A 27,780-nucleotide genomic window follows, 5' to 3' on the forward strand; every position below is an offset into this window, starting at 1 on the left:
GAAGGGGGGATCTTTCTGCTTTTGTTTCCAGAGGAGGAAAACCCCCTCCCTGTTGTGGAAGAAACTTTCTCTGCTCCAGGATCCCATCAAGGCAGCAACAACAAGGTAATGGAGAGACCCAAAACCCAGTGGGAGAGAATCTGGCTAACAGTAAAGAGGAGGATATTCAGTGTTGGGGTAGCCTAGAATTTGGGATGGGACCTCCAGTGAGTGAGACATTCCTCTTCTGCCAGCCGTTCCCACCCACCACCAGCCCATGTTCTGCGGGAGACAGATAAGCACAAAAGTGAGTGAGCAGGACAAGATGAGACCAAGGGGGGTGGGGGTGGACAGTGTTTCCTCTAAGCTGAGTTAGTGTGAGCTAGCTTACAGTTTTTTAGCCTTCTGCTCACCCATTTTTGTCTCAGCTCAGGAAAAAATGGCCCCAGAGCAAACTAATTTATGTAGTAGCTCACAACTCTAATGCTAGTAGCTCACAAAGCGGAATTTTTGCTCACAAGACTCCACAGTTTAGAGGGAGCATTGGTGGTGGAGTTTCTTGGAAGCAAGCGCCAGGTGCTTGAATTGGCTGTATGAAGAGCTCAAAGCAGTTAGGGCATTTTTTAAAAAAATCAGGGACATCGTCTCAGCAATTTGGCTGCTGGCCTTTTAGGGGTCTGGTGTGTTAGGCATCGGGGGGGGGGGAAAGGGCTGCACATGGCAGGGTAGAACTAGGTAGCACACAGTGCTTTTCATGCTGAGGTGTCCCAACTGGAACGGCAAGTCAGCAAGAGGGACTGCAAACCAGGCTGTAGATCGATAAGCTTTGTCAGTGGTTTCCTGCCTAGTGTTGCTACCACAGCTATTCTTGTTCTTGGAAGCTTCTAAGCCCTTAAAAAGGTAATGGCTGCTAAACTGCTTAATGCATAAAGATACTTAAAAGGAGGGCCTGGTCCTTCTGGTGCAATGGAGCAGGGTCAGCTTGGGTTCTTTTTAGGTTAGGTTCCCGGTAGGCCCCTGATTTTGAGGCTCTCGGGTCAAGCACGTAGTGAGATCAGTGGTACAGTTAGTCGTTGCTTTGAAATAGTACTGTGTAGATACATGGTCATGTGATGAGCTATTTGTTGGGAAGTAGCTTTGACATTGTTGGGCATTTCAGCCACAGAAAGCATCATGTGGCTATGGAGTAAACAGGGTAAATAGTTTGCTCTGGGAAGCGTGTTCACATAACGAACAGTTCACTGTGACTGCATGTGTGAGTTGGGCCTATGTGTCCAAATAGTGGACAGCAATTTTTAGTTGCTGTCGCAGCTCAGACCAGAACCCTTTTTCAGGTTTAGCAGGCTTGAGCCTGGTTATGTACTTGTAGTTCTGAAGACCAGAGCAGGAACAATTTTATTAATATTATTATTATATTGTATATTTATAGCCTGCCCTTTCCCGTGAAGGACTCAGGGCAGATTCCAACAAGCTAATACATTAAAACCAACAATAAAACAATCAAACCGATACATTAAGTCAGTCATTTAAGACGGCATGGATGGTATAAGCACTTGAGGCATAATAATTGTGGGCAGCCTAAGTTGCCCCAAGATGTCAACAGTATTGGCCCCAAATGAAGTGGCAGTCATTGCTGGGAGGCCAGTTGGATGGTGTAGTAGGGTGAGGATGTCCAGTTGCCTCAACCATAGACCTGGCGGAACAGCTCTGTTTTACAGGCCCTCCGGAAGGGCCCAAATCTCTGTAGGGAGCTGATTCCACCAGGTTGGGGCCAGGGCCAAAAAGGCCTTGGCACTGGTCGAGGCAAGCTGGATGTCCTTTTCAAAAGCCCTGTGTTGTATGTCATCCTTTCCCCATGGAATACGTGGAGAAATTTGGCAGTAACCCTTCTCTAGAGTGTCTGATTCTACCCATCTGGGTAGAAGAAGTGCTACCTGCTGCCACTTCCCTTCTTTTAGTTTAACAGCATGATTGCACCACTGCACTTGTGGATCAAAGCTGGATAATATGTAAGCTGTGGCTCTGAAGTCAACCTTCTAGTGTGGCGATGGAACAGGGATGTATCCACATATAGTTTTTCAGTCCTTCATAAACTCATCCATCTCCCACAGTAGCATCTTTTGGGCCTGCTGTCTGCTGTGTCATGGTTATACAACCATATTGCTGACACCCAGGAAGAAACATGAGACTGGGATCTGCCTCATTTACTCTAGCAATAGCTCAGTCCCATTTAGAGCCTGTTTATTTAGATATTTATGTCTCACTTCCCCCCCACAACGAGTATTCAGAGCAGCTTACATTATCTTTCTCCCCTTGTTGATTTTATCCTCACAACCACTCGATGAGATTGGTCAGACGGAGAGTGTGAGACTGGCTGAAGGTCACCCAGAGAGTATTCAAGGCAGAGTGTGGGGATTTGAACCTAGGTCTCTTAGATTAAGGTCTGACATTCTAACCATGTTGATTTTTGGAAGGTTTGCTGAGGACTTCTTTTAATCTCTTATGTATCACTCTTGGCCATGGTTAGGCCAAAGGCAGACATGTGAAGTGGGGAATTAATAATACCAAGTACAATCCTGATTTGAGACTCAGTCATGAATGCTTCTTGAGAGCTTGGGAAGAAAAGCCACACGTCATTCTTGTGTGTTCCTTTATTTAAACTGATGTAAAGTTAAAGATGTTCAATGATTAATCAGGTTGGGTGGTTAAAAAGCAATGTAAAACAGGCTAGTTTGGAACTCTGCGGCACAAATAGCATTTCGTATGTGAGACTTGAATCACCTTTGTGTTTTGTTCACTACTTATGTTGTTAACATGGAAGAGAAAGCAACAGATGAAAGTGAATGTGCATCGTCCTGTTCCTTAGTTAAATGAACTATTTCTTGTCTGTGTAGAAAAAACTCATGGCAAAGCACTATTCCTGCAAAAAAAGCAACTTCAGTTTAAAACATTGCAAAGAATGGTGTTGGCTAATAAAGTTCTGGCGATATTCTGGCATGTATGTTACATGCATTCTCACAGTATGATCTTTATTAATTGCTTTGGAGGTGTTCAGTGGCAAGGCAACTCTGATGAGCCTTTTGGCCAAGATAAGGTTTCTTTTTGCATTACAAAGCAATAGACAGAAGAGCCTCCTGTGGAAGTGCCCTGGAGACTGTTTCCTCCTTCTCTTCATGAATAATTGCATGCCAGATTCAGGCCTAACTTGTGGAAGCACATTCAGATTCCCCTGGGGGTGATCCTGACAACAAGGGAGGACTTCTCGTTAGAGGAATGGATCTTGTTTAAGGCACAGAATGGGCAGTGCCAAACTGTCTGTTGTAAAATGAGCATATTAACATTTAAATGAGGAGCTTGCTAAATTTGTTGACATATTTTGGGGCTGCAGCTTTTAAAAAATAAATATTTTGGATTAAGAAATATTTTTTTAAATAGGAATGAGAATGGTAGAGGGAGAAGTAAAGAGGGGGCGTTTTATGGTCTATTCAGAAAGGACTGTGGGTCACAAAGAGAAGCCTGGGAGTTTAATGGGGAGCCTTTATTTGTACAAGAGCCCTGTGGCACAGAGTGTTAAAGCTGCAGTACTGCAGTCCTAAGCTCTGCTCACGACCTGAGTTTGATCCCCAGCAGAAGCTGGGTTTTCAGGTAGCTGGCTTGAGGTTGACTCAGCCTTCCAAAGTGTAGATGATTGGGGAAGGCGATGGCAAACCACCCCGTAAAAGGTCTGCCGTGAAAACATTGTGAAAGCATTGTCACCCCAGAGTCGGAAACGACTGGCGCTTGCACAGGGGACCTTTCCTTTTTCCCTATTTGTACAAGTGTGTTTCTTGGAAGGCTTAGGTGATGTGCTAAGCCACTCTGCTTGGGTTCTGAAGCATTTTGTGGGGTGGATGGGAAGGCTGTCATTTGGACACTACCTGAGGCCTGAGGCTGTCCTTTGCCTTTTACTCCAGTTTCCTAGCACAACATAGGTATACACCATGGTGGATTACTATGAAGCACTCGGGGTGCCCCGCAATGCATCTCCAGATGACATCAAAAAAGCGTAAGTTGCATTCTCTCAATCTCTCTCTGAGGTACCAGTATTGCCTATGATTTTATTTCTATTTTCAATTTACAATTATTTATTGTCATACAAACTATCATATAATCATTTTCATGAAAGCAAAAACAAAGTAAAGCAGTAGAAAGAATTATGCTAAGGATATCAATAATCTATAATTAACAGTTGTGGTCTTTATCCAGCAATCGTCCCACAAAACCACAGAACATTACACCTTTTCCCCCTGTAACAGACACAGAGACTAGCAAGGCTGAGCAGAACAGAAATGTTTGTTTGATTATTTGTTTGTATTTTTGATAATGTATAGCCACCTTCAAGAGGGGTTTAGATAAAAATATGGAGCACAGGTCCATCAGTGGCTATTAGCCACAGTGTATGTGTGTATATAAATTTTTTTGCCACTGTGTGACACAGAGTGTTGGACTTGATGGGCCATTGGCCTTATCCAACATGGCTTCTCTTATGTTCTTATACTTTTAACACAAAACAAACTTTTCAAGGTGACTGATATATTAGAGGTGGCAAAATTGGCAGCCATCAGAAAGGCACTTTTCTCATACATCTGAGGTCTACAAACTATGTAATATGTTACACAGACCATGAATAACCATATAGCTATACAATACATACAATATTTTCAAACTCTGTAATGGTTCAAAGCATATATATCGGTATACACCCTCCTTGTGTTTATTATTAAAAACATAATGAAACATATCCAGTATTTTAAGAATTTGTCCTTGTACAAATTCTCACCACCCAAGATACTTTTATAATATGTTAATTTAGCAAAAGAAGCAATCTTCCAAATTCTGTAAATCCATTCAGATATTCTAGGGACCTCCACACACTTCCAGTAGCTGGCAATACAGATTCTAACAGCAATTATAAGAGTGGTCACCAAATCCAAATCTGTATCTTTGATTACCTCTTTAAAATAGCATAACAGAATAACTTTATTGTCAAAGAGGATTTCATAACCGGTAATCTCAGGAGTTATTTCCAGTACTGAGAACCAAAACCTCTGTATTCCATTACATTCCCAAAAGATGTGGAATTGATTTGCCCCTAGGGAATGATATCTCCAACAAATATATTGTAAATTCAAACCAATTTTATATGAGGTTAGGTACCAAAAATACAGGATCTTATAAAGTTCTCTTTACAGTTACTGGAGATCAACTTCTTTGGTATTCTCTCCCTGAACTATGCCCACTCATTAGTTGTTCTTTCTTCTCCTAGCCATGTTTTCCATTTTCTCAGGTGTTTATCAGATGCTATCACTTGATTCAAAATTTATGTATACAGATCACACACTTTCCCAGGTGCTAAACTATAAGTAAGTTTTTCAAAACGTCTTGTTTTCTGCTGGCATTTCTCAAGCTTTTGAATCAACGTTGAAACGAAATGCATAATTGGAAGAACTGAAATAATTACAGTCTTTCTTCCTTTGTTTTAGCTATTATTTGATCATAAGAGAGAATCCCCTCATTGCTTAATAAACTTTCAACTGTAGACAGTTTCCTTCCATAGCTGAATATCTCCTAAAGAGCTCACATCTTGCATCTCCTCATTATAAAAAGCAGATGTCAATGGTGATAGACCATGACTAAATAATGGTATCAGTTTCCTTCAAACGTTTGTCAGCATTACTCTTGAACTCATATTTCTTTTTTCTTGTCAACAAACCAAACAGTAGTTGACAAGTAGTTGTTTCAACAGCGCTCAAATTCTAATCTGTCATAAACAATTTTAATAGTAAACTTTACATGTAACATCTTGATAATAAAGATATATATTATTCACACCCAGCCCACCACACAAAGGATTCTGATATAAGATTCTAGCAGAAACTCTCAGCGGTTTATTTTCCCAGATAAACTGAAGGATCCAGTTTTGCCAACTTTGGAATATTCCTGGATTGATTGTTATGGGGGTATTCATGAATACAAACAATAATCTTGGTAACAGACATTTTGATAGTAGCAATCCTTCCCAACCAAGATACTGGAAGTAATCTCAGTTTGTTTGACTGAATTTCTGAGAGAGGTTTCCTATGATCGACATCCACAGCTTTGCAGATATCTTATAGGACCCAAATCCCTGGATATCTATTAGGACAACAATGCCATGGGATGCCTATTAAATGAGCAAGTTCATTCTTCTTCTTAGATACATCCATACTAATACCCATCCAGCTTGATTTCTTTAAATTAACTCTGTCTCTGAGATCCCCCAAAAGAATGCAAAATCCTTAACACAGCAGGCCTGGACTCAAAACGTTTTGTGATAGGCTGGGCTAGATCATCTGCAAATAGTTTGAAATTATCCTGCCCCATCTGAACCCCACAAACTCACTTCTAATTACAGTAGTGAGTATCTCTATTACAATTACAAACAGTGAAGGAGATAAAGGGCATCCTTGTGCTGTGGCTTGGTGAAGTTCCAGTTCTTCTGATAAAACCCTGTGCACACTTACTCTGACTCTGGGGTTCTTCTGCATCATAGATATCCATTTATTAAACCTTCCTCCTAAATTAGAATAATGTAATACTGCCTTCATGAATTTCTGTTCCCCTCTGTTGAATACGTTTTCACCCTCAAGGAGCATAAATACTGCCTGCTCATGTTTTTTTGTATAAGATTGAACAGTCTTCTTACATTCTGATACATAAAATGACTAGTAATGAATCCTATCTGGTCTTGGCATATAATTCTATGAATGACTTTATTAAGTCGTTTTGCAGTTGTAGTTGACCAGATCTTAAAATCTTGGTTTCAAAGTGAGATTGATAAGAGGAGAGATATCATCTGGATTTTTTTTTCTGGATTCAAAATAACTGCAACCTTGGCTTCTTCCCATGATGGGGGGAATCTGCTGAAGCCTATTAATTTCATTCAAGAGATGGATAAGTGGAGTTTTCACTTGATTTAGAAATAATTTGTAAAATTCTGGAATAAAACCATCAGGGCTTGGAGCCTTATTCGTCTTTGAATGTTTAATCACTTGAACTTACTTTTTGTTCTTGAAAAGGTGCCTCTAATTCCTTTTTTTTTTTGGTCTGTATATGTTGTGGGTGTGCTGATTTTTGACAAAAAATCTTGTATGTCTAGTTCACTTATATTGCCTGAAGTATATAGATCCTCATAGTAAACCTTACGTTGATTCACAATATCTTCTGACCTAATAAATTACTGATTATTCACTACTATTCTTGTTACGTTATTCTTATTTTGCTCATTTCTTAATAGTTTAGCCAAAACTTTTGAGGACTTGTTCCCTAATTCATACTGCCATTACCTGATATACCCCATCATTCTTTCTAACTCTGCAGATCTTTGCGTTTTTGACTGCAACTTAAGATATAATAGCCTCTTGTATGCCTGATCCGAAGGAGATCTTTTAAGTTCCACCTCAATATCTCTGATCTGCCATATTTACTGATTCTATCCTTCAAGTCTGTCAGTAGATTTCTGACCTTATTTTAAAAAACACCCTGGTGTATAAGTTTTTTGTCCCAACTAACTGGGGTGGGAATATTGAATTTTTAAAAATCTTGAATATCTTTATCTGCATCAATTTGAACCTCTTCCCGATTCAATAACCACGCTTCTAGACTCCAACTCCTAACACTTGCCTTATTATTGTATGACCAGGAGTCTGTCAGAAGCGCATGGTCAGCTGTGGGACCTATAATTCACATCATGAATCTGAGAAACAATTCCTGCTGAGACAATATAGAAGTTTTAGAACAAAGTAGGTGTCCAGTGGCACCTTTAAGACCAACACAGTTTTATTCAGAATGTGAGCTTTCATGTTCATGCATACTTCTTTAGATGAGGAATGAGGTACAGCGAGCGGAGCTACATATAGCTGGTGGGCAGTGGTTTAGAATGCAGAGTGGTACAAAGTGAAATCCAATGGCAGAATAGCAAAATTAACAAATTTAGAAAACCATTGGTCTGGGTAGCATTAATGTGGGAAACCAATAAAACAGTAACATGTCAGAATGTGAGAATGTCTGTTAATTATTCTATTGTTAGTAAGTCTGGGCCAAAATGAGGGCATTTATTTCTCAGAAGTTTTTCCCATCCAATTAATTTACCTTTTAACATGTAACTTACAGACAGACATCATTCTAGTTTGCCATTAGAAAAAAATACATTAAAATATACTGGAAGATGAGTTTAGTATATGTAACGAGATAAACAGCTAATATCCCTTATTTATGTCAATACAAAAAAACATTATTCTGGCATACTATTCTAAAAGAGAAATATGTTGGAATACTGTGGATATATAGCTATACTTGGTGAAAGTGGGCTTAGCATGTATAATGAGATAAGAAACCAATATCCCTGGTGTTTGTTCCAAGTTTCATAATAATTTGTAATTCAACAGTTCCCTCTCCATTCTGTTCTTGAAGTTCCTTTGCATTAAAACAGCAACTTTGAGGTCACCCATGGAATGTTCTGGAAGATTAAAGTGTACTCCCACAGGTTTCTCAGTTTTGTAATTCCTGATATCAGATTTGTATCCATTTATCCTTTGGCGGAGGGTTTGCCCTGTTTGCCCTATGTAGAGAACTGAAGGGCATGTTTGACATTTAATGGCATATATAATGTTGGAAGATGAACAAGTGAATGAACCTGAGCTGGTGTAGTTAATGCTGTTAGGTCCAGTGATTGTGTTCTCTGAGTATATGTGGCAGCAAAGTTGGCACTTTGGCTTATTGCAAGCTCTGGTACACGTGTCCATGCTCAGATGAGATAGTGTATTGTTGTGGGTGAGGAGTTGTTTGAAATTAGGGGGTTGTCTATGTGCAAGAAAAGGTTTACCAGTACTTTTGAAAAAGAGCTGTCACTGTCCAATAGAGGTTGTAAGTTGATGATGATATGTTGAATGTGCCACTGAACTCAAACTTTGTTTACTGCTTCAGGTTGCTCAGCTAGTTTTTCCATCAGTAATCTGAGAAATTAGACTTATTTTGATGAGGTCCATATACATTCACAAAAGTATAGAAGTTACTTGCCCCACCTGGCATTTTAACACTAAATATCTACCATTTGGGTCCTCAGCCCTCTCCTTAACCACAATATTAGGTTTTCTCAGAATAATTGCCACCCCATCTTCTTACAGTTACAGTTATTAGATGCCATAAATGTCCTAACTATTCCTGTTAAAAACATTTATTCTAAAGGGAATACCCCAACTGTATCAAAAGATCTTTATTTAATAGTTAAAAACTGAAATTGATGCCTTTTGGACAGTGTGTTAGGATGAAGGCCATTGAGAAATGTGTATTTCATGATCACCTACAAGAGGCTCCATTCCACATATTACGCAAAATTGCATCCTTATTTCTCAATGTAATAAATATAGTCAACACATCTTGTGACTTTCCAAGCTTTTCTGCTATTCCTATTCTCGATGCTGTCTCTATCCCTACTGCTGCACTATGATCTATGCCCAAATATGCTTTTATACATCTTCTCAAAAGCCCACAAGGTTTTTCCTTTCAATATTTTCCAGGGAGCTTTGAAATTTTAAATTATGCGTCCAAGTTTCATTTTGGACCTCCTTCAATTTAGCTTCAAGTGCTTTTCTTTAGCCTGGGCTTTGGGCTGAACACATGAAGGTGCTTTATACTGAATCATACCATTGGTCCATTCAGGTCAGTGATGTCTACTCAGACTGGTGCTGTCATAGCATAGGAAACCAGGTAGAAATTTAGAACCTGCTTTTTTATGCTCCGTCTTCAGCTTCCCTCTGAAAGTCGTCCAGGTTTTGTTCACTTAAAGGCTGCTGAGTTGTCTGCTTTTATGAGTTGAGTGAGAATAATCTCAGTCATTTTAATCATCAAAACAAAAAGACCAGTTTAAACTATTGATTTAACTCAAGCTGCAAACATTTTTGTGAGCAAAATGTATACAGTTTTAATATAACCATTATAATCAATGGAATTATGTAGGATTGCGTGGATTAAAATCCTTACGCATATGGCTCATTTTGTTTTTTGCACTATTGAGTTCAAACCTCTTTATATATGGCTAGTGAAAATGGTGAAATCTCAGGATTTTAAAATATTTTAAAGGAGAAAATTATTATTTGGTAAAACTGGAAAAAAGTAAAACAGTCTGATTTTCAGGAAAATATTTTCCTACCCCCACTCCCCAATCTACTGCACAAGGAGATAACGTCCTAGTTGAAGAGTAGCTTTTTCTCAAGGCTTCTTAACTTTGGAGGAGATATGAGCAAGTGGGCATACAGGGCCTTTGAGAGTTGTATCATCCCGTTCTATAGCATAAGAGCTGGAATGAACATAGATTGTGCCAGATAATAATAATTCCATTTATAGCCTTTCTCACTGGGACCCAAGACAGGTTACAAATATGATAGAAAACTTTTCAGTTAATCAGTAAGTGGATTACAAAATATGACAGCATTTGATCTTAACAGCAAAGGTTCCTACTTAAAAAATAATGACGTTGGAATGGGATTGTAGAATGAGGGGGTGGAACAGAACAATACATGCAAACACATATGCTAAAGGCAACAGGACAATTAGTGTGAGGAGGACTTTATCCCTAGCAAAATATATCTCCTGAGCTGAACCACAATATTGTTGCCTCTACGAGAACACCCTCCTGAACAGTTCTCTTCTGTATATTTTGTGAAACAATAGAAGCATTGGAGCTTTCGTAATAGCCTCAGGTAAAATATTCCCCAGTGTAGGACCCACCACAAAGGATACACATGAATGGGCAATTGCTGATTTAACCTGTTGGCAAAGCGTTCAGAAGGCTTTGTTCAGATGTCACAATGGAATCTAGCAAGGTCATGCAGGTCCATTGTCTTTAAGAGCTTTGTAGGTGATAGCACCTTGAATTGAACCCAGTAATTGGTTGGTAATCAATAGAGTTACATAACATATGCCTAGAGCCATGCCTATAATTGTTTTTTCAGTGTTCAGGTTTAATAGAAATTGTAGACCCAAAGAACTCTATCCTCACACCATGAATTTGTCAGAGAAATTTGTACTAATGCACGCTGGGTGTGCTTTAAGGCCTGAGAAGGGGTTGTGTTGGCTCCATGGTAGAGCATTTGCTTGGCATGCAGTGGAAGCAGAGCTGGTAATTGCATTTGTATATAAGTAATGCTATGCTGTACATAATTACCCCTACTAATCTATATGATTGTCTGGCGGAGCACTTTGATGGAGAGTCTGTATATATGTAAATAAACCTGTATATAGTTAAGTACACAGTGTTGTTGGACTGTGTCTTACTATAGCAACTCACCTACGTAGACTGTTGGTGACTTAACATATGAACATATGAAGCTGCCTTATACTGAATCAGACCTTTGGTCCATCAAAGTCAGTATTGTCTTCTCAGACTGGCAGCGGCTCTCCAGGGTCTCAAGCTGAGGATTTTCACACCTATTTGCCTGGACCCTTTTTTGGAGATGCCAGGGATTGAACCTGGGACCTTCTGCTTCCCAAGCAGATGCTCTGCCACTGAGCCACCGTTCCTCCCCTTACATGAATTGGCAGTGGTAAGACTTGGCAGTCACAAATCTGCTCACTCAAACAACGACACCCCAACCCCCGGACTGTGGACCAGTCCCAGTCCATGGCCTTTTAGCAACGGGGCGGCGGAGCAAGGCAGAGGCACTGCACCACCCCTTTCATCTGGGACCTGGGCGGACAAAAGAGGCAGCGTGGCCTCACTCCGAGGCTGCCTCCCCTTCCAAGGGAGGCAGCCTCGGAGTGAGGCAGAGCAGCTCTGCTTCCCCTTCCGCCTGCCTGGGATCCAGGCAGACGAAAGAGGCAGTGCAGCCTCTGTCTGAAGCACCACTGCTTTCATCTTCCCTGGTGGGTGGAAGCGGCAGTACTACAGCAACCTTCCTCCACCCCTCATTTAAAGACCCCCATGGGGGGCAGGAATGGGGCGGTGGGGGGTGGCAAAAACCCCAGAAGCTCCCCCTCCCCTCACACTGGTCTATGGAAATATTGTCATCCATGAAACCAGTCCCTGGTGCTAAAAAGGTTGGGAGCCGCTGTCCTGTGAAATTGAAGGAGTCTCCCCATTACTCAAGCCTAAGTAAAGCTGGTTTTCTCTTCTCACAAAAGCTGAATGTCCTGTGGCCATTAGAGGGAGTCCAAAGGAAAACAGCATGCAAGAGAAACGATGAGTGTTTCCATGGCGGGGTCTGGCTTACACTAATCAGCCCTTGACATTTGCAGCAAAATAACGATATGCTTGGCCCCATGACATTGTTGGTTGCAGAGGCAAGGTGCCAAAGAGTAGAGAAGTGTGTTTGACCTGCACATCATTCCTTCAGAAATACACCTAGATGCAGTGAGACAGAGAAATGGAGCGGGTGCAGGGGTGGCGACATTCTCTGTTAATCTGGATCTGGGCAAGGCAATGCTGCACACTAATGATGGTTGTCTTTGGGGGGTTATACAACAGATACAGGAAGAAAGCGCTGAAGTGGCACCCGGATAAAAATCCAGATAACAAAGAATACGCCGAGCAGAAGTTCAAGGAGATTGCAGAGGCCTATGAAGTGCTGTCAGACAGTAAGTGCTTGGGCTGCTTTATTCCACCCACCCGTGTCCTCTGCGATTATTTTGATTCCTTTGGAGCCTGGTTCTGAATATGTGGCTATTTCTGCATGTTAAAGAGACCTCTGAATCCGACAAACAGAAATTGTGCTGCTTTCACACAGTGATGATTCTCCATGTAGCTCTCATTGCCAATGGAGCGTCCACACGGCAGTTATTCCCACACTTTCCTTGCCTCCTGCCCCCACGGCTGTCATTCCTCCTCTCCTTCCTCTCTGTTACCATTCGGAAATGACAATTGCGATGTTGTCGTTTAAAAAAGCCCCCTGACAGTGCAGAGAAATGATGGTTGCGGGATAGCATGGGGCTAAGGCAGAGCCGGATTAACAATGATTTTAATGAGAGGATAAAATGAAGAAGAGAAGAATGATATAAGCTGCTTCGGGTCTTTACCGGGGAGAAAGATGGGATATAACTTAAGTAAATAGATGACATTAAAAAATGTGTGAGCTTTTGAGGTTCACTGATGGAAGAATTCTGGAGAAAGCTTGAGCAATATTGGGAGTCATTTGGGTTGAACCTAAAAAAAGTATAATGTGGCTGTTGTTTTTGCATCCTAGATGAGGACTGTCACTCAGTTCAGAGGTTCCTTGCTTCCTTTCAGCTCTCAAACATCTGACTTTCATGTCTTGTGGCTCTCAAACATCTGACATTTGTTCTCTGTGGCTCTTACGTTAAGCAAGTTTGGCCACCCCTGCTTTATAGCCATTAGTAGACCATGTTAAAAGGCTAGGAGTCCTGGTTAGCGTTGTGACGCTGAATATCTGAAGGACATCAGTCTCTGCGAATCCACATGCCATCGGTGTGCTCCTAAGATCCATATTGGTTAGCGTTGCCTTCCCTTTGAGTGACAGATGGGAACCAGATGCTCATGAACTTTTCCTGTACTGGCTCCACTTCTGTGGAACAAGCTCTCTGTGGAGCTAATCAGGATCACATTGATGTTGGTCTTCAGAAGGACAAAAGTGTTTTGTTTCAGTGGACATTTTAAATGAAGGGGGGTTTTTTTGTGTGTGTGTTTTGACACCTGGCAGGTTTTATGTAAGAGGTCTTTAGAAATATGTTACTGATTGCCTTAGAAAGAAAGGTAGTAGGATATAAATGTTTTAAAATACGAATAGAAAGTACCCTGTAGTACATAGAATACTCTCACCTGAATATGAGGCACCTCTTACAAGAAATGGGGCACATGTGACCTATACCAATATGAGGACCAATGTTCAGTGCAGTTTTAGAGCACCTCCTTCCTATAGAATATGTATGCGTGCTTACCTTTAAATCAGATGCATATCTGTTGAAGGTTATTTCTGCTTGCAGTTGCAGTCAGGGTAGTTAAAGAGTCACAAAATGGTTGATGCTCCTTCTTCCACACTTACTTCTCAGTGCATGCCAGATATTGTGAATTCTGTTCTGTGTTAGTCACTGTGTGCTGAATACTTCAGCATGAAATATAAGCATATATGTGACATATGGTAAATTTTAAAACAACTTTCCCAGTCCTCACCAGCCATAGAATCATAGAGTTGGAAGGGACCTCTAAGGTCATCTAGTCCAACCCCCTGCACAATGCAGGAAATTCACAAATACCTCCCCCTAAATTCACAGGATCCGCATTGCTGGTCAGATGGCCATCCAGCTTCAGTTTAAAAGCCTCCAAGGAAGGAGAGCTCACCATCTCCCGAGGAAGCCTGTTCTACTGAGGAACTGCTCTGTTAGGAAGTTCTTCCTAATGTTGAGCCAGGAACTCTTTTAATTTCAACCCATTGGTTCTGGTGCTACCTTCTGGGGCCACAGAAAACAATTCTACACCATCTTCTGTATGACAGCCCTTCAAGTACTTGAAGATGGTGATCATATCACCTCTCAGCCGCCTCCTCTCCAGGCTAAACATCCCCAGCTCCTTTAACCTTTCTTCATAGGACTTGGTCTCTTGACCCCTCACCATCTTTGTCACCCTCCTCTGGACCCGTTCCAGTTTGTCTATATCCTTCTTAAAATGTGGTGCCCAAAACTGAACACAATACTCCAGGTGAGGTCTTACCAGAGCAGAGTAAAGCGATACCATCACTTCACATGATCTGGACACTATACTTCTGTTGATACAGCCCAATATTGCACTTGTCTTTTTAGCCACTGGTGCCTGCAGGCACGGGCAGCGGGTGGGTGCTCCAACTCTTGAGATAATTTGTGAGGGGGCCCCCAAGATTTCAACTGCCTAGGGGCCTCCACAGGGTTTAATCCGGTCCTGGGCTAAGGCAAGAAAAATGCTGCCATTGAGAGTATGGCCTGCAAAAATGCCTACTTTCTCATCTGTCCTGCCCACAAATGCATTTGGACTGCAATTTTTTCAAAAAGATCACATCAAGTCAAGTTTGGGAAAGACTAGATCAAATCAGGGGACAACCTGGAAAGCAGAGAATTAGGGCACAGTGTTGTGTCTGTGGATGCTCCAAAACCCCCACTCCTGTTTGGGTGTCAAACTGGAGCAAAATTTCTGTTTGGAAATAACCTAGGACTTGTTTGTTGGTGGACTTGTTTACTGGCTTGGTTTAGGAACTCAATTAGATATTGAAGGGAGATATTCTGGGTTTTGTATTATAACAATCTGCAGTTGGAGATGAAGTTTAGCATATTCCCTTAAGCTTGGGAAGGCAACTGAGTATTGGAACAGGCTGTCTAAGCAAAGCTGGGCTTCCTTCGAAGGATGAAGTGAATTAAGCAAACTGCACTAGACTATACTCTCAGTTTATATTACAGATGGGAATAATACCTGCTTACATTTTAGGGCTGCTATAATGATTTGGGAACGAAAGCGATTTTTTTTTTTAGAACGCTCTGTAAATGCTATTTATGATTAACACAAGTAGTACACATTAGTAACTTTGAGAAGTGCTACAGTTTTGATCAGGGGAGAGACACATCTGAAGCGAGTTAATTTCAGTAGCATTCTCTAATCCGTGTGTACAGAATTAATGTCGCTCCATAGCAACGCGAAGGCTAAAACCAGAGACTATTTCCAGGGCAGCTGCCTAAACTGCGGGCTTTCTGATTTCAGAGAACAAGCGTGAAGTCTATGACCGCTATGGCAAAGAAGGACTCATGGGTGCTGGTAAGCTGCTTCGCCATGATTTGAACTACCGCGTGATAAGGCAAACGCTGTGCGGATTAAAGAAAGCAGAAATCTTGTTTATTTATTTATTTTATGATTTATATCCCGCCCTTCCCACCAAGTGGCTCAGGGCGGCTTACATAAATTAAGTTTAGGTATTTAATACAGTTAAAATATTTAAAACATTTAACATTAAAACATTAAGAGCAACAGAAGTCTAATAAACCACACTTAGTTTCTTGTGCCGGTTAGTTATAAGCCAGCCGGAAGAGGGTTGTCTTACAGGCCCTGCGGAACTGAGCAAGGTCCCGCAGGGCCCTCACCTCTTCCGGCAGCTGGTTCCACCAGGAAGGGGCCATAGCAGAGAAGGCCCTGTCCCTGGTAGACTTCAAGCGGGCTTCTTTTGGCCCGGGGATAACGAGGAGGTTTTGAGTTCCCGATCTCAGTACTCTCTGGGGAACATTGTTCAGGTTTTGTGCGACTGTGAAATGCGCAGGCTTCCTTATCAGACACTTTTGCATGAGCATCGCAGGGTGATTCACAGATCCGTTCTCAGAAGAAATTTGCCAGGGTTGGGTAGCTGCATAGTTCCCAGGACAAAGCCAAGGCAGAAAAGTGGCACTTACGGCCTGGCTAGGCCTTCCACAGGCCAGCAAACAGAGAAAGAAGTCTGCATTTAGCTGGAACCTCATCATAGCCGAGAGATTTCGCCACAGTCCTCACTGGCATTGTTTTGTGTAAAATGGGTTTGACAAGCTCGTTTGTGCCGCTCCTAGCTTGCTAATCATTAATCACAGCCTGCCAAGTGTTTGATAAACTATCTGCTATGGCCTGCCAAAACAGCAGGATGCAGTGCACAGCTGACATGGTCTGCTGTAAAAGATCTTGTTACCTGAAAGCCCATAGTCTCAGTTTTGGTAAACAGACTGCATCTTATTCTTCCTATTAAAAATGCCCCTTGTGAACTTCTGGTCTGTCTCTTCCCTAGGTGGACCCAGTGGATCCAGGGCTGGCCCAGGGATGCCTGAATACACCTTCACTTTCCGCAGCGCTCGTGATGTCTTCCGAGATTTCTTTGGGGGACAGGATCCTTTTGCTGACTTTCTTGTTGGTACGTGTGGGGCTTTGAATGTGAAGCTGGATGTAATGCCACAAAAAGGAGCTATGACTATATTTCTTGCCTCTTGACCCATAGTCATGAGGATCGCCGTGAGGGTAGTTGTTGAAATCCCAAAGGGCGGCACTTTTGAGAGACGCAACAAAAAGGTAGTGCATAAACAGGAGCTAAGGATGTAATTGCTGTTCAGTTGGGGGTCAAACCAACCACTTTGCCCCAAGTTGTGACCAGAGTAGGGCCAGAGTGGCGGCTACAAGCATAGACAGCTTCAAGAGGGGATTGGAGGCGACTGGATAAACATATTGAGCAGAGGCCCATCACTGGCTATTAGCCACAGCATACTGATGGAACACTCTGTCTGGGGCAGCGATGCTCTGTATTCTTGGTGCTGCGGGGGGCACAGTGGGAGGGCTTCTAGTGTCCTGGTCCCACTGATGGACCTCTTGATGGCGTTTTTGGCTACTGTGTGACATAGAGTGTTGGACTGGATGGGCCATCGGCCTGATCCAACATGGCTTCTCTTATGTTCTTATGTGACACAGTGTTGGACTGGATGGGCCATTGGCCTGATCCAACGTGGCTTCTCTTATGTTCTTATGTGACACAGAGTGTTGGACTGGATGGGCCGTTGGCCTGATCCAACATGGCTTCTCTTATGTGACACAGTGTGTTGGACTGGATGGGCTATTGGCCTGATCCAACATAGCTTCTCTTATGTCCTTATACATGAAGAGCGCAGTAGAATGCCCCAGTCTGTTATCATCTCCAGGGTCTGCACACACATACCTTACAGAAAGTGTGTGGACTGGATGGGCCATCGGCCTGATCCAACATGGCTTCTCTTATGTTCTTATGTGACACAGTGTTGGACTGGATGGGCCATTGGCCTGATCCAACATGGCTTCTCTTATGTTCTTATGTGACACAGAGTGTTGGACTGGATGGGCCGTTGGCCTGATCCAACATGGCTTCTCTTATGTGACACAGTGTGTTGGACTGGATGGGCTATTGGCCTGATCCAACATGGCTTCTCTTATGTCCTTATACATGAAGAGCGCAGTAGAATGCCCCAGTCTGTTATCATCTCCAGGGTCTGCACACACATACCTTACAGAAAGTGTGTGGACTGGATGGGCCATCGGCCTGATCCAACATGGCTTCTCTTATGTTCTTATGTGACACAGTGTTGGACTGGATGGGCCATTGGCCTGATCCAACATGGCTTCTCTTATGTGACACAGTGTGTTGGACTGGATGGGCTATTGGCCTGATCCAACATGGCTTCTCTTATGTCCTTATACATGAAGAGCGCAGTAGAATGCCCCAGTCTGTTATCATCTCCAGGGTCTGCACACACATACCTTACAGAAAGTCGTGTGAACAACATGCTACTGTCCAAGTTTGGTTTGCCAGATCAGATGGCATTTTCTCATTCATTCTCCATGTATTCCCCTCATCCTTAGGGAGCTCAAATGCGTCTTATATGCAGCTTTGAACAGTTCCCCATCCAGGCACAAGTGAAGCTGAAGGCTTGGTTAATATAATAGCATAGCATCATATGTCCCCAGATTATTAGTTGAGCCTGCTGAATCCTACTTCATGCTGAAGCCAGTCATTTACAATCATTCCAGGAAGGATAGGATGATACAACTGAAAGAGGTGGAGACTAAAATCCACACTGGGAGGAAAGTCCCTCCTTTTGGATCAAATGGAGACTCCAGATCTCTTCCAGCAGATAGATCAGTTGTGGGCAAGGTGGGGCCATTGTCTTGTGTACAGAGCACTGCTTCTGAAGCCACTTGTGTCATGCAGCCACATTAAGGGAGTGCCTCCCTCTGCATGAGGGAACTAGAAATGCTGTGAGACTAATCAGTCCCAGTGCTGCCAATGGGTGGTTTTCTGTACTGGGGGGACTGGAAGCTCAGGAAGGCAGTTCTGTCATATGGACAGACTGAGAGATGCAGCACAGATGGCTGAGAATCACTGCCTCACACACCTGCCAGTAGCCCAGTACCCCCAAGAGAGTGTCCATAGATGAGAGTTCTGGGTTGATTCATCAGGAGAGGGGGTGCACACTCCTAGGAGGCATCTTTGCCCTGGAGCCCTAGGTCTTGATAACTTCTTGTGTTTCCAGATGATATGTCCCCATTCTCAGACATGCATAGAAGTGGACCTCGACATCCTGCAGCAGGATCATTCTTTTCATCCTTTGCAGCAACACCAGGTAAGAAAGGAAAAGTGCTGAAAAAAATTCCTCCCCATCTTTAACTTACGGTGGCCTCTACCTTTAGTCCTTGGATCCCCGTTTCATGCTTTTGTTTGTGGTTTCAGTCTTTCTTTACAACAGATCCTAGTGACCAGTTTATAAGAATTTTACCCACAGACTCTCAAATAAATGATTGCTGTCTAGTATCTTGTTTCCTTTGTTGCTTTTTGGCCCTACTTAGTCTGGTCCAGTACCAGCTGTGTGTCCTTCCTTGCAAGTCACTCTGGTGCTGTATGTTGCAGAATTCTTTCCTTCCGGTCTTGGGTCGGGCATCAATATGGGAATGGGCTTCCGCTCCATCTCCACATCCACTAAGTTCATCAATGGCAAGCGCATCACTACCAAAAGGTAAGTTCGACACACTCTTTCTTACCTGCTGTTTACCTACATGTGGTTTTTTTCATGCCATCTTTTGCTCGTCTTGTAGTACAGGTTTTTGGGTTACTTCTCCAAAACCAAGCTCTCCTGTATCACTGGAATATATAGCTAATTCCCTTTCTGCTCTTCTTGCATAGTACTGGGGAGACTGGAAGCTCGGGAAGGCGGGGTTTCTGCTTTTCCTGCATAATAAGCAGCAAGGTGTGATACAGAAGCTGCCTTACAATCAATCTGACTCACACCAGTGGTTCGTCTAGCCCAGGGGTGGCCAACGGTAGCTCTCCAGACGTTTTTTTGCCTACAACTCCCATCAGCCCCAGCCAGCATGGCCAATGACCGGGGCTGATGGGAGTTGTAGGCAAAAAACATCTGGAGAGCAACCGTTGGCCACCCCTGGGCTAGCCCAACATCTGTGTGTTCTAACTAGCTGCCACTTTCTAGGGTCCCATAAGGTCTTCCCAACCTCTAACACAGAAGACCCTTTAACTGGAGGTACCAGGGATAGAATTTGGTGACCTCCATGCTCTCAAAACTGGCTTTGGCAAGGAGGTATAGTCTTTCTTCAGAAGTGATAATGCAGCAGGTTTCATGGACCTCTAATACAGAAGACCCTTTAACTGGAGGTACCAGGGATAGAACTTGGTGACTTCCATGCTCTCAAAACTGGCTTTGGCAAGGAGGTATAGTCTTTCTTCAGAAGTGATAATGCAGCAGGTTTCATGGACCTCTAATACAGAAGACCCTTTAACTGGAGGTACCAGGGATAGAACTTGGTGACTTCCATGCTCTCAAAACTGGCTTTGGCAAGGAGGTATAGTCTTTCTTCAGAAGTGATAATGCAGCAGGTTTCATGGACCTCTAATACAGAAGACCCTTTAACTGGAGGTACCAGGGATAGAACTTGGTGACTTCCATGCTCTCAAAACCGGCTTTGGCAATGAGGTATAGCCTTTCTTCAGAAGTGATAATGCAACAGGTTTCATGGATCTTATTAATGGACTTATACATTTGTTCCTTCTCCACTGGTTCCATGGTCTTGTAATTAAAGGGGAAAGAATGTCTTATGTTACTTTCTGCACCAGTTCATCACTATTTGTGATCTCTTTCACAGGAGAATACAGAGAGTCTTGCATGCAGTTTTTTAAAGATAGCTTGCTCTTAATGCAGGCAATCTAGGAAATAGGAAAGAACAGGAGGTCTCTGATCCCCTCCTAAAGCCACACAGACACAAAAAGTTAAGGGCAAAGAAGCAGCTCTTTCTGAACTTCCTTTTTTGCAAGTCATTTTAGCATGATAAGAGTGCTGTCACCACCACAAAAGCAGTGTGGCTCAGTGAGGGTCTACTGCCAGGGACATTGTCTATTCAGGTCTTGATTGATGAGAGAGGAAGTCTTTCCCAGATACTCCATTTCCCTTGGGTAGGGCCTGCCAGAATGTTTGTGAACCACCAGCAACCAGTTATAGTAAGGAATAGAGTGGAGTTGTACCTCTGACTGCCACATAATCCCATGGTAGGAAGTTCCACACATTGTTTCTCTCTGTCCTAAACTATGTCTTCTTTTGCTACTACTGTTTGTAGTAGCAGCAGTTGTATGTTTTGTTTCTTCAGACCAGTGGCCATAACCAAATAATATCAAAGGAACAAAATATGAGCAAAAAGGAACCTTTTATCATAACCATGTGTCACATGGGCAGCTAAAAATTTGAATGTTGAATTACTGCTAGAAAGGTAAAGAAGATATGTCCCTTAGTCATTGAAACTAGATCACTAGTCCATTCTATGCAGATGATGGTCTGTTTGTTGTGTGTGAAAAGGTAACTTTATCCCATTTTTGGGGTTTGTTACTTGTGTGCTTGGACACTGGGAAGCTAAAGCCTTTACACTTTGAGAGGAAGGATTAAAACCACCAGCTTTTACCCAGGTTATGCCTCATTATCTTCCTCCTAGTACCTTCTTGCTTCCAGGTACCATGTCCAGCTGTGAGGATTCCATGGTGCTTGCTATTTGAGTCTTTCAGATGCACTGGTGGTCACATTTCACTTCTGTATCAGAGCTAGAGGCTTACTTGTTAGTTGAACCACAGACCCTGTTGTGGTCTCCTGTTTAAAGAAATCCATGTAATTGCTCAAGAACTGACAGCAGAAGTGGATATACCTCTCCCTGACCATCCTGCAGATTGGCTGACAAGGCTAGAATGTGGGACTTGGGGCCATCTAGCTGCTGGTAGTGCTCTTCTCCATTCCACTCCAGAGGAGAGGGTTGCTTGGGATACTACTATATATAATTTGTTTGGATTTTAATATTGACGCTAAGGTGTTAAATTCTAATGGATTTCCTAATATGACTTGTCTTGATTGTTTGGGCTTTGCTGGTCATTGACTGCAATAATAAAGATAATAATAATAATAGGATTGCTTGAAAATACCAGGCTGGGGATATGGAGAGGTTAACATGCCCAATGATAAATGAAGAGGGGTCGTAGTGCAATTCAACACTGAGAACAGGTAGGGTATAGGTTTACTTTATTTTGGCAGTCTTCCCCAAACATGTCTTTTGCTCCTTATATTGTCAATAGGATCGTCGAAAATGGGCAGGAGAGGGTGGAAGTGGAAGAAAATGGGGAGCTGAAATCTGTTCATATTAATGGTGAGTAGCTAGATGGGGAGAGGTGCCCCAGGTTCTTGGGCCAAGTATTCTCTGTATTCATCAATGTATTGCTTCCTCCACCTGACACCTGAGGTGCCTAGTGTCGTCTTCTTGATCTCTTCTGTCTCCCAGGAAAGAGAGTAAAATACCCTTGTCAATTTAGGATTTGTTCTTAGAGTGGCATTTAATCTATATTTATGAGAGAAAGCTGTGAGAATATCCCCTTCCCGTCAAATGTTAAATTGGTAGATGTTTGCAGACTGAGTGTCAAATACTTTGGTTGGAAATGACCTGCCCAGTGATTCTGTGGCCTCTTTCGAAACAGGGGCTGGCAGAAGAGGAGGAGTTTCAGGCTTTTGGTAGAACAGTCTAGATTTAAAAGAGAGATGATTTAGGACCTAACTACACTATTATATTTTACACATGTCTGCCATAAAGGCTTTTAGTCAGATGTGTTATGCCCACTGGGAACTTAATTATCAAGTAGGCGGGCCTCTGATTTGTATCAGGACCATGGCGACATGTGCATCAGAACGGGTAAATATTGCCTCCTGAATGGGAAAATGGCGGGGGCGGGGGGGCACACTCTATGGCCCCAGTCTGAATCAGGGCCTTGTGCCCTTGAGTTCTCAGCGGGGAACTTGTAGCTGATGCCCACAAAACATAGTGTAGTTAGGTGCTTAGTATAGGCAGCTGGACACTTCGGTTGCCAGCTTTCAGGTGGAGCCTGAAATTCAGAATACAGGGATCAGACCCCTGGACAAAACGGCATCTCTGGAAGGTAGATTCTGTAGCACAACATCCATGCTGAGTTCCCTTTCCTCCCCAAACTCCGCTCTCCTTAGGTACTGCTCCCATATTTCCAGGAATTTCCCAAGCTAGAGTTGGCAACCCTACTGGGGACTGAGAAATGGCAGAGAGCTATGGGAGCAGGGCTGTGACATGGTGGGGTATGGGAGGGGATTCATACCTGGAAACTTTTTGGATGGGCTTCTGTCTGTGGCTGCTTTCAGGGCACCCGATACTCTAGTAGAGCATGGAGCATATTGGAGAAGGAAGATTGTCTAGGGCGTTCTGGCTGAGGTCGTAGTCATGGGGGACAATTCATGGAGTTAAAACAGTGGAGGGAGAGGTTGCTGAGGTCAGGGCCCTCCAAAGACTGATTGTTTCTCTAATATGTCTTGTAGGGGTTCCAGATGATTTGGCGTTAGGCTTGGAGCTGAGCCGACGGGAGCAGCAGCAAGCTCTCCAAAACCGCAAGTCTTCAACTCCTCCTCCGTGGACACCAGTTCAACCCTCGCCTCCTAAACGCCCACCTCGTAGTTCATCCCCTGTGATCTTGTACACGGACAGTGAGGAGGACGATGAGGATCTGCAGCTGGCCATGGCCTACAGCCTGTCTGAGATGGAGGCCAAGGGCCAGCACAGAGCAGGTGCGAACAGCCCCAAGAAAAGGTCCCAAGACAGAGTCCAGTTGTCACAAGGGAGTCCTGCCACAGAGAGACAGGCGGGAGGAGGGTCATCAAAAAGCTCGGGGGCTATGGGAGGGAATGGCCGAGGAAAGGGCAAAGGGAAAGATTCTTCCCCCAAGAAGAAGAAGAAGGATGCACGCTGCCGTCTTCTATGAGCCAGCTTGAGGTAGGGCCTTCATTGGCCAGGACCCTGAGTGCACCGGGCAATGAAGGAGCAGGTTCCTGGAGGACTGAAGTCATCTGTTACAGGGTTTCCTAGAGGCCCATCCAGCCTAGATGGTGCTGCTGAGTAAAGGGGCAGGAGCAGAGTCTGTAATTGTGTGTGTGTGTGTAATTGCCATGGAGAGGCGTCAACCAGGCAGCTCTTGCACTGTTGTGCAAGTTCAGACTGCTGCGTGGTGTACATTGCTGTTTTATTGCATGGCTTGGCTGCATGGCTCTTTCTTTCCTCTGTATTGGATAGACTCACCATGGAGGTTTGGTATTGGCTGCCACTGCTTGCTAGCTATCCAAGATAAGCCTTGGGTATTATGGGAAGAGAAAATGCTGCTTCTGCCCAGGTTTTTGCACCAGCTGGCAGAGTTGACCTCTACTTGGATTCTGCCTCAAAACAGGCTTTCATGACTTTTGTGAGGTTGCTGGCCGTCTGGGGTTCTGTGTCTTCCAGTTTTATGCTGGTGCAGACAAGAAAGGGGTGCTTTTTCTCCAGTTAACTGGATCTCCCTTCCCCTTAGGTCCAGCATGGAAATGTTATGCCTCAGCAACATCCACAAGAGCTGGGGGGGGGCAGGACTTCCTGTTGTCAAGGGCAATCAGAAACATAGCATAGACCACTCCTTCAGCTCATTGGACCATCCATCCAGTATACAGTAGCTAGGACCAGACCGAGGTGCCAGGGGTGGTATGAAAGCACTCTAAATCCAAAGTTGGTATTCCATTGGCTGTTGCTTAGTCAGCAATTCGGGCCTCTTTTAATGGATACCGGAGGCATTAAGATTCACAAAGTAAGCCTTAATATGTGGATATTCTGGGGGGGCAGAAAGTGAGGTGCCAAAGCAGAAAGTTGTTCATATTAACCAGCATCATTTGGCATTATGAACCACAAGAGATCCCAACCCCAATGTCATTTGAGAAGCACCTCCTGTTCCCGGGGGCGGGGCCTTATCACTGAGCTTTCATTTGGGAACAGGAAGTTAGGATTCTGCGTTACTCTTCTTGTCTGCTTTTTCTCTCGATGGCTTATGTGTATGGCTACTTCCTTTGCAGGCATTGGTCAGTTATCGCCTGCCCTAAATTCTGCTTGTCGGTGTCTTGCATCACTTGCTTACACTGCAATTCCACATAATGCTGTAGCTTCCCATCTCTTCTCCCTCTTGCGCTCCTCCCGCCAACCTGCCTGAAAAGGTTTACTAGGTTTGCAGTCTTCTGTCTTCCTTTCTCCCTTGCCCCCCCCTGGTGGCAGTCCCTGGGTAAGGCTTCGGTAGATGCTTGATGTAGGAATGTAACTTGTTGGTGCCCTCTCTTTTTCTCTCTGCTGCTGCTGCCGCCGCCGCTGCCACTTGTCTGCTCACCTGCCCATCCCTCCCTTCCGTGCTTTCCATGCCACAGACCCTGATGGACAGGCATATTCTGTCTGACGCCCCTCCATGCTGCCTCCCTGCAGGTAACCCTCAATCATTGATTTTCCCTGATTTGGTTGGTTGAAGTGGCAACACTCTTCAGGGCTGTGTGTATTTTGTACATCCCTAGAGCAACTGCATGTTAAGTGTTAAAGGACCTTTATCATTCGGCCTGATTTCCCCCCCAACTAGCTGAAAACTCACTTCCATTTTCCTCTGCCACTTCTTCCTCGCTCCCAAAATATTTGGAGAAACTTCATTGCAGAGCTAGGGGGAAAAAAATCTACATAGAATATATGTAGATAAAACTTATTGTGCATCGTTCTGATGATTGGCCTCAGGTTTCATGTTTGCAGAATTTGAATCAGAATTCAAGGGGGCGTAGAATATTCACAGCCCTGGCGATTCTGGTGGGAAGGGACCCGTCCTTTATCCTGCCTCTTTTGTCTCCTGTGTGACCCTGTAGACTTTATGCCTCATCCTTAGTTTTTCCTCAGAGAAATGCCTGTACAGGATACTATTCTGAAGGAGGAGGGGGAAGAATCAGTCAGCTAGCTAGTACTGCCAGTTTTTAGGGATGATTTTCATGGCTTACAGTGTGGGCAGGCTAAAAAATGGTTACTGTGATGAATGTGGGGACAGGTGACTGCTTCAGGTGCCACTACCCCCCAATTTAGTAATCCTTTGCTTGACTTCACATGTGTATAAATAACGTGTCTTGTTGAGGGCCAAGCTAATTACTCTGTCATTCCTGGGAGGAATAATTTGTAAACATTACTTGGGGAAGAGATGCAAACCCAACTCTCGCCTATGTGTGCCCCACGCCCGTTCCTTTGGCTTTAAAATGCCCCTCAGTAGGAAGAGGAGCCGTTTTACTTTACAGCAGTTTGTAACAGATGCTCTCGGCATGAACAGTTAGGTGTAGTCCTCGGTCTTGCTGTAGTGGCATGAGAAGGAAGACTGCCCGTCACCAGAGTGACTTCCTAGCACTGGCTGTACCTGTGTCCGTTCCTTACTTTGCATGCTCTTGTGCACCGCTTTAAGAACCGTGGCTGCTTCACGCCTGGTGGATTGTTAAGCCTGGGTCTGCTGCAGTTGGGCCTCGGCGATAAAAACCCTCCCCTTTTCAGTATTGCAAGTGGCAATTGGAGGTGGGTGATTCCTGCTCAGTGGCCCCAGTATTCTGGGGAATGGACCACAGCCCAAGCACTGCTTGCTGTCACACTTCTCACTGCTGTCTGATTCACATGGTATCTGTTTTTCCCCCCCTCCCACCCCCCTTCTCCTGTCCCATTTCCTTGCTTGTTTTCCCAGGTGTGTTCTGAGTCTGGAAGAGCTGTGGGGATTGCCTCTCTAGCGTTCGTGCTCACAGAAGGCTACTCAAGCCTGGACTTCGCTTTCTATCCCCTCCCTGAGCCCTGCCCTGGGGATTGGCAGGCTCCAAGTGTGTGACTTCCTCTCCCATTAGTTCTCTCTCTGCGGCAGGTCATTTAGCAGCCAGTAGCTCATGAGTCAGGCTGAGCGCACAGCCTCTTGTCTGTGCTGGTAGCTATGCTGCTGCTCCTGACTTAACACTGCTCGAGGCATTCTCCATTTTCTATTACCCTCTTCCCTGTCCAAGAGAGGAGCCTGAGGCACGGCTGAAGAAGAAGGATCTGGCTATGAGGCAGGACGAATGTGAAGCAGCCATGGGATAGTAGTGGGCATAGAAGAGAAGCCACTGACTAAGCAAGGCTGCATCCTTGCCCTCTTTGGCTTTGGGAGGGATTCAGTGTGTGCACTGCTGGACTATTCATGTTTCTACAGGTGTGAGGCTGGGGGTTTCAAGAAACAAATGAAGGAAAGGACGGGCTTCTGTCAAGGGCTATAAACCAGGCTCTCCCTCTGTGCAGCAGGGAATTTTTCTCAGTATGCATTGCAGAGTGAGAGAAAAGGATGGCATTAGTCTCTTTCCACAGAAAGACAGCTGCAGACCTAACCTTTCTCCCTTTGGAGGAAAGCCCTTCCCTGGAAGTAACAGAGTTCCATTAATACAAGCCTGCTCTACAAGTCTGTAATCCTGAGGTGGGGAAAAGAGGGAGAGGGACTGATCTCTTTTGTAACTGAAGTGCTTGCCCAGTGTAGAATGAAAGATGTTGTCAATAAACTTCTTTACAATTAATGCTGATTTTGGCTTTTGAGTCGGAGTGAATGAAGAGTTTGAGCTCTGTTAAAAGGCACACCCCCTCTGCTCGTGTAGCAAATTGCTTAAGGAAACTAATACGTCTCTCATATTCCCCCTTTCCATGCGCATCCTGAGAAATATCTCCGTAGAAGAAATCTACCCTGAGTTAGTCAAATATATATAGCATCCCAGAAGCCTGAAAGGGCAAGGTGGCTGGCTTTCAGAGGACAGGTGGCAGGCATTTCCAGAGTTCCTTTCACATTGCTTACATACAGCTAGTTAAAAGTATAACTCCACCCAAACAGTTCCGACACAGCATGGTGAGCGCAGTAA

At 43.9% G+C, this 27,780-nt stretch overlaps 1 protein-coding gene across 3 annotated transcripts; it reads left to right on the top strand.

Annotated features, from left to right (window-relative positions):
• Nucleotides 1-28: 28 nt before the first annotated feature.
• Nucleotides 29-27,444, top strand: DNAJB2 (DnaJ heat shock protein family (Hsp40) member B2). 3 transcript variants are annotated; one of them, XM_060262299.1, is made up of 11 exons: nucleotides 29-105; nucleotides 3,951-4,024; nucleotides 12,521-12,630; nucleotides 15,731-15,784; nucleotides 16,773-16,895; nucleotides 19,036-19,125; nucleotides 19,410-19,515; nucleotides 22,122-22,192; nucleotides 23,380-23,625; nucleotides 25,273-25,327; nucleotides 26,598-27,444. In XM_060262299.1, the coding sequence occupies exons 2-10, from the start codon at nucleotides 3,960-3,962 to the stop codon at nucleotides 25,299-25,301; spliced, it is 894 nt and encodes a 297-aa protein (XP_060118282.1). In that variant the 5' UTR covers nucleotides 29-105; nucleotides 3,951-3,959; the 3' UTR covers nucleotides 25,302-25,327; nucleotides 26,598-27,444. The 3 variants fall into 3 exon arrangements, with proteins under 3 accessions (XP_060118282.1, XP_060118281.1, XP_060118283.1); XM_060262300.1 differs by lacking the exons at nucleotides 29-105; nucleotides 25,273-25,327 and having other exon boundaries at nucleotides 3,937-4,024; XM_060262298.1 differs by lacking the exons at nucleotides 29-105; nucleotides 25,273-25,327; nucleotides 26,598-27,444 and having other exon boundaries at nucleotides 3,905-4,024; nucleotides 23,380-23,907.
• The last annotated feature ends 336 nt before the right edge of the window (nucleotides 27,445-27,780 follow it).

Source organism: Heteronotia binoei, chromosome 21 (assembly GCF_032191835.1).
Source record: "Heteronotia binoei isolate CCM8104 ecotype False Entrance Well chromosome 21, APGP_CSIRO_Hbin_v1, whole genome shotgun sequence".
In the NCBI taxonomy this organism is placed as follows: domain Eukaryota; kingdom Metazoa; phylum Chordata; class Lepidosauria; order Squamata; family Gekkonidae; genus Heteronotia; species Heteronotia binoei.

Excerpts from the sequence above, each read along its gene's own strand:
- DNAJB2 (XM_060262298.1), top strand. The coding sequence starts at position 3,960 with ATGGTGGATTACTATGAAGCACTCGGGGTGCCCCGCAATGCATCTCCA. Across the intron at positions 15,785-16,772 it reads AGAAGGACTCATGGGTGCTG|GTGGACCCAGTGGATCCAGG; the intron begins GTAAGCTGCTTC and ends TCTCTTCCCTAG. Across the intron at positions 19,516-22,121 it reads AAGCGCATCACTACCAAAAG|GATCGTCGAAAATGGGCAGG; the intron begins GTAAGTTCGACA and ends TATTGTCAATAG.